General features: G+C 36.1%; 1 protein-coding gene across 2 annotated transcripts in view; it reads right to left on the bottom strand.

Annotated features, from left to right (window-relative positions):
* LOC126870727 (suppressor of lurcher protein 1) overlaps nucleotides 1–13,017 on the bottom strand; it is a 527,940-nt gene that overhangs the window by 282,468 nt on the left and 232,455 nt on the right. For both annotated transcript variants that reach the window (XM_050628716.1, XM_050628717.1), the window contains exons 7-8: nucleotides 3,561–3,772; nucleotides 1,933–2,010 (exon numbers count right to left, since the gene is read on the bottom strand). In XM_050628716.1, coding sequence (XP_050484673.1) covers nucleotides 1,933–2,010; nucleotides 3,561–3,772 — 290 coding nt within the window. The remainder of the gene's footprint in view (nucleotides 1–1,932; nucleotides 2,011–3,560; nucleotides 3,773–13,017) is intronic.

Raw genomic sequence — 13,017 nt, 5'->3', positions numbered from 1 at the left:
ACTCTCTGTTTCCAATTTGTTTACAAGGAACAATCTCCAAATCAATAATAATTGATATTCCGATAAACGAGATTTTACTATACGAATGCGTGTCCCTTGATATTAATTTGATTTTAAATAAACAAGTACGTAGAATAATGTGAATATAATACGTCGGATCCAAATCAATGTATCGCCAACTGTAATTATTCATCTGTACATGATTTATATATTGTTCAATTATTTTGTGCCTGATACCATGTAAATTGATATTGATACACATGTCCAGCTACTAAATACCAGACATTAGATAAATTTCGACGGATCATGAATTAATAATTATCGCTCGCCATTAATATAATTAGAGGAATGATCAATTATAAAATCGATAAGTACGATTTACCAGTTATTCAACGTATAATTCTATTTGCCTATGTCTTGTTCATTTTTTCGAAAATTATTATCTGTGAATTGTAACAGGCTAACGAATGACAAAGATTATGCAAATAAATGATATGTTAGTATACAATACGTATCGTATAACATGTGCACTACATACGATAGACTAATTGGCAAGTTGATAGGTATTTTGGATTTAGTTACATTACCATTCCACAAGCGAGAGAAATTTTGGATTGCTGGAATGTTCCGGACCATTTAACTTTACAAGACACATTTCTCTCAGTGAGAGCTGATTTTCTGCTGAACCGCTTTCTAGATTTCGACTATTAAAACTTTTACTACCTAGCACAAATGGTAGAAGGGATAAAGCAAGTTCGAATGAAAAAAGCACGTAATAACAATGACTTTAAGAATGTACGAATAATAGGAATTGTAACGAACGGTTTGATATAGCCAACAATTTAGATTAACATAGATCATTTCCTATGATGTTTCAAGATTTATATACCGAGAAGAATAAAGATCACAATTTTAACTAATTTACTGAATATCTTTGTATTGGGTTGGCAACTAAGTGATTGAGGATTTTGTCATTTGACGCAATCACTTAGTTGCCAACGCAATAAATATTTGTGCAAGATTGGACTAATTATAGCTCTTAATATACTATTACATGTAGTAGTAACTAAATTAATCTACGCGACTGTATATTATATTTATATGCTTACCTTGCATTTAATTAACTGCATAACTCTGACGTCTCTATATTCGAAACATTCATCGTACTTACGTGACGTACATAATTAAAACAAATTCCCTATAAAATGTGAATTTACGACACTTTCAAGATTCTCAGTATTCCAAATATGAAAATATAAATTCCAATAGATTACAGCTTCTACTTCCCTATTTATCGAACTCAAAATATAAAAATTACTAATGTCTATAACAACAATTGCGAACCTTAAATTGATAATTATTATCAAATTACTATTGTAATCATGTTCGTGCGTATCAATAGCATCACAACTCGAAATAATTCAGAGAGATTGCAAGATCATCGGAACCATGAAAGGGGTAGAGATGACGCAAATAATATTTGCCCATTGTTTCCCAAAGTCTATTTTTTTTATTAACGTTATATGTATGGTAAATAGTTTCTTGGAAGCTTCCAAATAGCTTTTCGCTTTTACTGAAAAACTTATTCGAGTTGTCTCACTTGCAAGGTACACGTACAATATAAAAGAAAAAAAAACGATCCTAAAATGTCAATTAAAATCTCCTCAAAACCGTCTCATTTACTTTAGTCGTCTGATAATACATTTATATTTTTTCAATCTGGGCTATCGAAACAACCAACCGTGCTAATAAATCGGCACTCCTTACTTTTCCATGCTCAAGCATATATCTTGTCCGTCGTTTCTATGAATCCTTCGGATTATCTCCGAAGTAGTCACTTACCGACTGAATACTATAGGACGATAATCGGATAAATGGAAAATTATTGATTGAGAGGGATAATAAATCGACGACATAGAGTGATATACTTACTGGTAGCGCTGACAGCCGGTCCGATGACCGAGTGCTTGGGGTTACCGGTAACGGCCCCTGGGACGACCTTGTCCGGCTCTGAAATACATTATTGTAATTATCCTCGGAATATACAGTGCCGTTAATTACAGTTGGGAGTCGCGTATGCGAATGGAACATGGCCAATCTACCTTAGCAAACGGTCCCCATTCATGATTTATTACCTCATAAATAGTCAACCGGGCAAACCATCCTTATTCCGCTCGCAATTTCGTTTACGACGCGCGGGAAAACCTTCATTAATCATGCGATCGTTATAAAAATTATTATCAACAAAATTCGACAATGTCTTCATTTAACGAAGGGAACAACAAGACAAGTGAAGCGACAGAGAAACCGGCGTCAATGTCAAAAGGTCGTTAATTAATTTGACCGCGATTAACATGTCAGTAACGCGTAAGGAGGTTGAACCAACAAGGGATACCAATGTTATCGTCCGCGTAATAACGAATTTATGCAAATAGACTGTCGCACCGATAACACGTTCCAAGGAGGTGGCAGATTTCGTGCTTCGTTGGTATTTCTCGAACGAGAGCAGCTTACAGAAATTATCTAAAGGGTTAGCAATTGGGTGGATAAATGAAAAGTTAAAGAGCAGTTTAACCAAAGCTCTGCTTTACGGTATGTCGGAAAGCTGAGAATTCTGCTTTACCGATAGGGCGAACGTAAGGGTTGAAAGCTTCTCGCAAGTTCTGCTTCGAAGCGCTTTCGCGTTTGATCTCAGCGACACTCCTCGTGGAGCTTGCAAAACGATTACTCTGATGAATCTATGATACCGACGACAGAGACTGCAGAGTATCGAATTTGACAACACTTGTTTAATAATGTTTCGTGTTTATCTATTTCTAAAGCCGAGAATTATCCGTTCTCAAAAACTTAAAACTCAGGGGTATTGTTATTCAGTCAGTTTTGTTATTACGTTAAATTTTATTGTATAATCTGCATTACCATTTCCAGTTAACCGCGATACATAAATCATGAATTATCATAGAAAAAGTTCGAGCGACGATAAATATGAATGAAACTATTTTCCCAGGATTTTTCAACAGAAACGCATTTTATTTCTATTGCATAGCATTCATCAAACAGAAGAACGATTATTCCGTAGAATGTTATTGCAACTTCTGATTCTGATTAAGATTAATAGGTAGCCGTAACTTTTTACAGTCGAGAAAAGATTTTCGCCATTCGTCATTTAGAAACCACAAACTTGCTTAACACTGGTGAAACGAACTTCGCAGAAATTTCGAACAATCTGAGATGTCAGCCACGGAATCACCGTAAATTTCGACTGCAAAAGTTGAGAAACACGAGTGAACCGGGCGTCGATTAAACCACGGAAATTGATGCATGAAAAATGAACGAGTTCTGGTAATGACAGAAAATTCCAGAGAGTTGATTGCAATTCTACGATGACAATTCGTACGCTAATGATTCCTTAAGACTTTGGCTTTCAGCGACTGCAGCTCGAAGCTTTTGATTATTCAAACAACACGGTATGACGGAAATTCAGATGGAATCGAGGGGAAGAGATGGTTTATATCGGTGGATTTTCATAATGTCAGGAAACAGTGTCTTTCGTTACCCACCAGGATGCGGCGCATCGTCCAATGGCTGGAATTGGAACATCGCCTTGAAACCCTGGCCCGGCCACTCGGAATTAGCGACGAACTCGACGTACAGGTCTGACCCGGTGCTGAGTACTTCCACTTCCGTTCCTTGGTTGCAGAGCACAGCTATTGTGGGCGCCCCTGAATCCGTACCGTCGTGCACCCTGATTAAATCCGCTCTATTCAGGCAACTGTAACAGAATACCTTTCGTTAAAAGCAACTTATTGGTATGTTATCCTATATCGTGAATAACCAAACCAAAAGTTGAGTGATTCATTTCGTCCCTGGCAACGCGACGCCAGATAACGTGTCTATGTCATGAAGCGATACATATCGCCGAATAACGCAATTTTCTTACGATAATAAGAAACTTGTTGCTTTGACATGTTATTGGTTTGCGTAAAAGAAGCAGCGAGGATTTTTTCCTGCGAGCTTCAATCGTTAATTCGTTAGGTACTTTCCACGATTTTTCTTTAATCGATTCCGATCTATTCGCATCATTTCTGTCTCGGCTGTTGCCGCGTCGACGACGATGTGGCTTGCGATTTATCTTATTTATTTCATGGCTTCTAGATGTATTCAATTTGGGTAATTCGACGTCTTTGGGAGTGGAGGCCGAATGCTAAATCGATTGTTATGTAAATTCGAACGTTTCTCATGGATGTCGCGACCACAGGGAGTTGAAAGTAAAATCGAACGAGAAATCTTTTCTGATGTGACCCGTTGTAACGAGATATCCGTGTACGCGTAACGATTGAAACTGGGAAAGGTGCAACTCTAGCGTTTCTATGAAGATAAAAGTTTTTAGAGTGCAATGAAAAATTCCAAAGTTTCGTATAAATCGTGAAATGAAACGAAGCGACATTCGCTCCGTATACCTTTGCCGCTCTTCCTCTTAATTAAATGTTTGTATTACGATTTGACAGCTTTCACATGGCAGTAAAAATACGAGAAGAAACGTAGTATAAAATACGTAGCACGAATCGTTAATTTTGGAGAAGCATAAAAGTGAAAAAAAAAACATTAATTTTGTTTCGTTTTTACCAAAATGTTTTATCGTAAAATATATTGGTATTAAGTTAGTTTCTCTAGAGGCCACAATTTATTAAATTTTACAATTATCGTAAAGTGTGAAAATTAGGGTTAATATATTAAAATACGATAGATTATTTAAATACTTTAACTCGGAGTGGTCGGTAGAAATGTTGGAAGGAATTTAAGAGTTCAATTAAATTCTCGTTTAAAAATAATTTAAGAGTTACGTTCTATGTAGAACGTCCTGTCCTGAAGCGTTTCTATTACAACAGTACAGAATCACCATCCTTATCATCATTTACTTCTCCGTTTTTTAACATTTCAAATTAATTAATCCACGTTGTAACTCGCGTTTGCTTCAAACTACGTCCGGTTTGTGAGAAAATTGAATCTTATGTAACTAACTCTCATTCGAAAAATAATAGATTTTAATCTCGAGATACGATTACAGAAATACCGAGATTAACTTTCTCTAAAAAAAATTCTATTTTGTAAAACAATCAAAATAAGACCCACTATGAACATGTTATTTTCGAATCCATTATTCAAGAAAATATAAGTAAAATTTCCGAGTAGTATAAAAGCGACCGAGCAAAAATAACTGGATCAATAAAGTTAGAAGGCCCATATTCGTCAACGGGAGATAGTTAATCCCTTCAAAGTTTTCACTTATCCGCAACAAGATTTATGCGTGAACACGGTTTTTACAATGAACATGTTTTACGGTGAACATCGGCGGTACACGATACGAAATTTCTTAGAGCGCTCGTGATAAGATAAGTTTCATGGTTTGGTACAATTTGGTACTATAATAAACACGATTATAGTAAATTTAATGCTGTACATCTAGATATATTGTGGTTTCTATTAGCAAAATGTATAAATAGACTGGCGCTTTTATACATTTATGACAAACCTGGAAGTACAAAATTGCACATTAAAATGAGAAAATATATAAAATAGCCAAACTATAGTGCTTCCTATAATACTATAATAATATAATAATAAATATTCAACATAAATATAATGATATATAAATCAATTTTCTACCAAGGCTCGAACCTTGTAATTATATTCCCAAAAATATGAATTTGCATAAAAATCCATAGTCTATATATACAGGGTGGTTAGTAACTGGTGGTACAAGCGGAAAGGGGTTGATTCTACGCGAAAAAAGAAGTCGAAAATATAGAATAAAAATTTTTCGTTCGAGGCTTTGTTTTCGAAAAAATCGACTTTGAATCTTCGCTCGGTACGCGTGCGGTACGTTATAACGGATCTCACTGTAGATCATTGTCTCGATGGAAAAATTAAAAAAAGGAAAAAAGTTTAAAAAAAAATTTTATTCTATATTTTCGACTTCTTTTTTCGCGTAGAATCACCCCCTTTCCGCTTATACCACCAGTTACCAACCACCCTGTATATATATTTATATAATACATAACATAATATAATATAATATAATATATATAATTCGCATGGTAACCAACACTTCAGAAGACGCGAAAAACCTCGTCCATTCATCGACACGTTCGCGCAGTTTAAGAAGAACCCCCAAGGTCGATTCTTGGCTTAAATACGTACTATATGTTCCTCGAGATGTGCCCTTCAACGGAGGTGAGATAATTTACCTTCGAGTGACTCGGCTCGTTGCGAGATCTCGTGGAAAAAGGTGCAGAAACTGAGACAGAGAACAAGTGGTGGACGAAAAGATACAGAGAGGTTGGAAGAAGAGAAAGAGAGAGTCGAGGTCGACGTCAAGGGTTTTAGACGAGAAGAGTTAAAGGTGAAACTGCAAAGATACTACAATGACAAAAGGAACGTCGCGTCGGTGAAAACGGGGATCGTTGGCGTAGGCCAGAAAACACGACGGAAACGACCAAAGGAATGGGACGACAAAGAAAGAAATACGAGAACAGTCTTCCATCAATAGTCGACGATTCTCTTTATAGGTATACGTGAACTACTTTGCCCAATCGAATGGAAGAGAATTACACCTCACGGTAACGGGGTCGGCTCCTCGAAGCGCGTTAAGCCAACGGAGAGTCGGTGATTCGATCGATTTAAGGCCTTGATCGATGATGACCGCTGGATAACCTTATTACCTGCATGGGTTAAGCAATTACGCTGGCAGAGAAAGATTATCGTCCAAAGAGCCAGAGATTAAAGAGTATGCCCGTCTTTTCGCTGCTTTCGTCTGACGTCTTCGTTTGCAGGGAGTATGGTATACGCAAATACACTCCCGTTTAAAAGTCATAGGGCGTCTCTACTATTATTAGCAGCTTTTCGATATTTCTGTACGTATTTGCGCGTATTTTTTAGTCAAATTGTTGATACGTTGGTATATATTTTATTTATCGCGTAAACTATCAAATTAGGTGAATAATTACAATAAAATTTGTTTATAATTTTTTTCAATTTTGGGCGAGATATAGTAATTGTCTCGAGACTCTTGAGATTCATATAGTTAAATAAAAATTATACAAATTAATAATAGTATATTTTTGGCTTTCCGTGAACTCAGCTATTTGACCACTAAAATATCGAATTGTTCCAGTTGATTTTTAATACGCAAAGAAAGATTTTATGAGTAGAATATATCTTCAACTGTATACTTATATTCTCAATTTTCATAAATAATCACCATCTAGTTGCTCCATTGAATTAATTTCATAATTTTAGTTACTATCAGCATCTAGATAAAAATTTATTTTTTAACACTCGTAGCTTTGATATAAACGTACTCCGTATATTTGCCGTGAGATTTTTATATCAACAGCATTAAACTTTCGAAAGTAGAAGGTATCGGCGAATTTGTTAACATTTCTAGATATGTTTGACGGTCATCGCCATATTTCATCACGCTCGTGAAACATGGTGCTGTTTTTGCGAGACCTGTGATTTTTGCGGTCACAGATTGCTCTGCCACGTGGTGAAGATTCCACGTAGCGTATCCGTGCCTGGAACTGTAACAAAACTTGCTTGATGAATCGACGCAAAAAAGCTCATAGGCGGCATTCCTAAATTTCTGCCGTATTTGTCACTGAAACGTGATTTTCGCTTTTCTTTACATAGCAATACACGCACCCTCCTAATTTTCCTTTCCAGATCAGAACATTCTTCGGTATTCTCCCATATTACCTACAGGATTAATATACGTTCCCACTCGGAAATTTTAAGACAATTATTATATTTACTTAAAAAGTGGATAAATTACTTAACGTAAAAAAATCGAATAAGAACTTGATATCGTCTTAAAAGTCTTACACTGCGTTATCCGAAACGATAATTTTTTGCTGGATATTAATCGTTAATTATTCTTGGATACTTGAAGAAGGAACATGTCTCGAGCAGATTCCATGAATGGAAAACGTTCCATTCATAGTTTCGAACAATGCACCACTCACGCGATGCATAACAACGCGAGGTTTCGTTATCCTGGTTTCAGATCAGGATAAGTATATTGAAAAATGGTACGAAGATTCCAGAGTTTTATTTACGCTGATAATATTCAACGATGCATAGTCTCGTACTAGGAAATTCAGGTATTCCAGTGACTGGATATCTCTAACGCCACCGACCACGTTAAAACTGCACAGATGTCGACTTCCTACCGTGCGCACCAACGCGAAGTTCGCATGGAAGAACGCGGAGTACAAGGTCCACTTCTTTTACACAGGAGATCGTATTTTTGCGAGAATAAGAAAAGGGGAGGTCAACCGTGGCGATGGCTAAGAGAGAAGACTGAACTGGTGCATTAATGTCGGTGCATACCTAAGATCGGAGGATTTCAAGCGCGATAGAACTTCAACTATAAAACTCACGTTATATTAATCAATTATATTACTTACGTTATATTATGTCATTTAAATGGTTGTTTTAAAACGTTACATAATACGCAAGATTTTTAGTCTATTTCACATTGGTCAAATATGAAAAGGATCTGAAAATATATATGGAAGTTGTAAGGCATTTACTGGAAGCACTTACTGAATATTCTTCGCGAAGATCACCAAATTATTCGTTACGTTAAATGGGCCACAAGTCACAATATGTATTGAGGCGCTGTATACTAATTTTTCACGAACAATAAGTGTACGTCCATAATAAATGTCTTGTAACTTGTATGTACAATTTCGGATTTGTTTCAAATTTCACTATTATTATCACGATAGTCGTGTCTCATTACAATGCCAATTAAATTGCAAAAAAGCTTCCTACCATACATTCATACGATATTATAAAAGTTTCTTACGATGTATTCGTAAAAAAATTGTCTGTTCGAATACGTTCGCGAACCATTGGATATTTTTGCAAATACTTTGGAACTGCGAAAGTCGAATAAGAAGCGATACACACTATCTCCTACGAATTGTGAGAAATACTCAGAAATGGGTGTATCAAGTGGCTGACAGAGAGGAGTCTCCTAGTATCCATCAGCACCATTCAGCGTAATATCCGAGTGCGTCTGACAGTGCGGCTTAACGCTGATATATCGAAACATTTCTCAAGGGTCTTCCTCGCTTTTAGCAAGTTTTACCACGACCTTCGCGGTAAACGTTATCGAGCGCAAGATTAATTAATAGCACGCGCCCACTTCTCTCCCTGGTGTTCGTTTTGCTTGCTCGGAACGGATCGTTCAACTAACCATTGAATTAATCATTCTTCCAGCTTCTTACGCTCATCTGACTTGCGCCAACGTGCTTTGAAACTTAAATTAGTCGTAAACAGATGAGTATCAGAAAGTTAGCAACTATGATCACGATGTTGCTTTCTTTTTGAAAATAATATCCACTTCACTGAGAAAAGCCTGTGTCGTATAACGACTCGATCTTTGTGCTGTGCTTTTTTCCATTTTTAGTTAAAATTTCGTTGGAGGTTATTTATATCGTATTTAAGTATTAGTTTCGATATACACTTTGTTCCTTTAAACATCCTAAATTCCGAATCAATGATAGTTACTATTACCATTACCATTACCATTCGCCGAATCGTACATAATTTTCAAAGGAAAGTAAATTTTTAGAATCTTATAGCCTTCAACAACGTTTAAGTCGAAATAAAAACGAAGCAAAGAGCAAGATTTTCAAAATTATTTACCAGTTATTAGTTTAAAAAATACGAATGTTTTTATCGCTGGCTGGACGTTCCAACGGTAAATTTCACAATGCTACATTTAATAATGTCAGACTGAGCACCATTCGTTCAAAAAATACGGGCAAACTGAAAACGAAGCATCAGCTAATTGGACCATACAGTTATTATTAAAAGTGCGTGGAAACGCGAACAGTGAGAAAGCAAATAATGTAGTTGTTTCAGCAGAAACGGAACGAAGTTAATTGATTCAACGAAAAGTGGATCGAAATCAATTATCCTTTGTTGGGAAATGTTTATTCTGAGAACTAAAAAACGAAAGCTCATAACGTTGGGATATTAGGGCAGTTTACGAAACATGGAAAAAATATGCACCTCGTTGCGAACTAATATTTGAGAGCCACAAATTTCACCGTCGCAGTAATTACAGGTTTTTATAGCTTGCAGCTTGAATCGGTCGTGAATCAACGTGCTCTCCGATATAAGCAAAATGAAGGCACAAAACACCCGTAAAACACTGACATTTTAACGGCATCAGGAGTTCAGAGGAATTTCGAAATAATTGATTTCTTTATAGCAATTTTCTACCAACTGTATATAATAAGTAATTACCTTGCAGGAAGTGGTTGTTGAACGTTTTATAGAACATATTATACTTGTTCGGATGAGGTACTCGTCGAAAGTTGCGCCATAACCGATATATTGTAATCGGGTTATTTTTGAACTATAATAATTTGAAGTCGAAATTGCTTAAATTACTTGACCTCACGGTATCTCTATTTATATTTGCTACTTTACGAAAGACCCAGGAAAAATACAGAATGGAAGTTGCGATTAATTAATCTAAAAATCCTACTCGTATCATTATGTGCCGTCTATGATCCAGCAATATGAGCTGAAGATTAATAGGAGAGTTAACAGGAAGAGGGTCTGGAACTTTGGTTTCTTGAAATTAATTTTGATATTCGAATAGTATGATATCGCTATCATTTTCCTTCTTCCCTTTTTTAAGCTTTTTAAAGTCTAGAAAAATCAAACTATGCGTACTTTTATCAGGTGGCAGAGAAGAATTGTAAAAAAAAAGAAAAAAAAATAGAAAATACGACTTCGTAAGAACGAAAGCAAAAGGTTCAGAAGCTCAAAGGTCGATGACGAAATGAAATTAGGTAGCTCGATACTGAATTAGGACGGAATTCAAGGATTTATCAAGGATTAACTCCTGCACGCTGCAGCTGCAAGTCTCTGGGCAAGTCTCTCGTTTCCCAAGTCGACCCCACCATCACCATTTTCAGCTCTAAGTCTTCGTGCACAGAGGAACTTTATGTGGGTTAAGTAGAATCATGGTCCGTGTCACGCTCAAAGGATTTAGGAGTCAGGCGTAGTCGGCGCTGCAGGATTTAAAAAAAAAGAGGAGAATTTTCCCGTAAAGAAGTACGTTTCCCGTCGCTGCAACTACCTATTGTGGTAAGGTTAATAACGACTAATGGTTAAAGCACCGCGTTAAATTCGTACGTTTTTACGGCCACTTCTAAATCTTTCCAGAAAGAACTAAAGCCCGATTGAACATCCGATAAATTTTTTCATTTAACACGACCGCAGGTATGTCATTCCGTAAGTTGAATTAAAAGTTAATGTTTGTTCGGCAAAGAACGAAATTATTCATTTGTACGTGTACCGTTTCAAATGTTTTCTATTATTGATTGCAATTAATTTAAATAATTCGAAAACAAACTGTATAAAATAATAGATCAATTACTGAAATTAATTGGATTCGTTTAGAATCCACGCAACGTAAAAATATTAATTGATACGTACTTAAAAATATTGATTGATTAATTCGTACATATACCGAGTGATAGAAAATTTTACGCCGCGATCATTGTAGCGTGATTCTATATCTCGTTATGGATCGATGGAGATTTGTTAAGAAAAGGTGTCGCATAAAACTGACCTTGACTCTGAAATTCCAGATCAAATTTTTTTGCTTGCATTGTATTTTACTGGTCGCGAGCGACGACTTTCTCAAAGGTACCATTCGGTCGGAAACTCAACCGTTCTCTTGAAAAATGGAGTTGAAGCTTCAATAGCTCTTGCAGCTGTTTTATTTACAATGAGCTTTTACTTCATAGTCAGATGCAGGTTAAGTAGCCGTGTCGTCTCTGATAATTTACTGCTGCTCGTAAATAATACCCTAGTAGCGTATGTTGTTCTGTTGCTGATACGCGCACCATCAACAGTCTAGTGTTATGATGCGAATTGGTTACATTTGAACGACATACGACGCAAGTAGCTAATAGTTTCCCTCTCAGTTTACTGCCACACGCGGTAGTGAAGTTTTAGGTTCTCGTTGGTACCAGTATACGCGATATTCTTGATTAGCAAATTGTTGGCCTAACTGCTGGAAATCGCGTCAATCTGGAATTTCTATTTAATCGAAAGTTATACTTTAGTTACAGTTTAATAGCCCTCTATTATCCCTCATCAAATTTCTATGAATTTCTCGAGCTAATGCGTAGCTTTCTTCTGCTTCGTCGATAATACGCAACTTATATTGCAAATTTTCTTCGTAAACATATTCATATTGTAAGTAAAACAGTTCCTTTGACAGGGATGGTTGACGAGTAGAGTGTGATGCAAACGAAAAAGAATTTGGCTCTGAATTTCAGAGTCAATGTCAATTTCGTGGCACCCTTTTTTTAACAAAACCCCACCGATCCTGAGGTGATAATTGGGGCGACGTATAATTTCCTTCCACCCTGTACATAATAATTACAATTCATAATTAATTGAAACAGATATTCGATATTGCGGTAATTGTTTCATGCGTCTATCGTACATTCGCGTACAAGTATCACATATATTTATTTTATAAATTGAAACACACGTCGATAACTATTATCGAGTTATCTACTGAACGTTTTGCGCATTCGATAACGTGATTTGAGCAGACTCAAATAGAGTCACGGAATATCTAAAACAGAACAAAAAGAACATGAAAAGATCAAATACATACCATATATACGTGTAAGGAGTTTGAAACAAATTTAATTATAAGCAGCTGCGATGTGAATATATAGAGACAAAATCGATTTATCGAGACAAAGGCGAGTGAACGAGTCTCTTTGCCATTCTATCGCGATAGAAAATGTTTGCGCACAGTTACAAACATCGCAAAATATCACTTCATAAGGAAAATTACGGTTTTCCTTCAAAATAGTAATTTCACCCAATTGATATTTCCCTTTTGATTGGTAAAACTGCTGTTAATTATATAGTTGCTTTCTACAAAAGACGTATTCTAATTAG

The sequence above is a fragment of the Bombus huntii genome, chromosome 10 (assembly GCF_024542735.1).
Source record: "Bombus huntii isolate Logan2020A chromosome 10, iyBomHunt1.1, whole genome shotgun sequence".
NCBI lineage: Eukaryota > Metazoa > Arthropoda > Insecta > Hymenoptera > Apidae > Bombus > Bombus huntii.
Note: the sequence above shows the minus strand (reverse complement) of the source record. Positions and strands in the feature narration are given on the sequence as shown.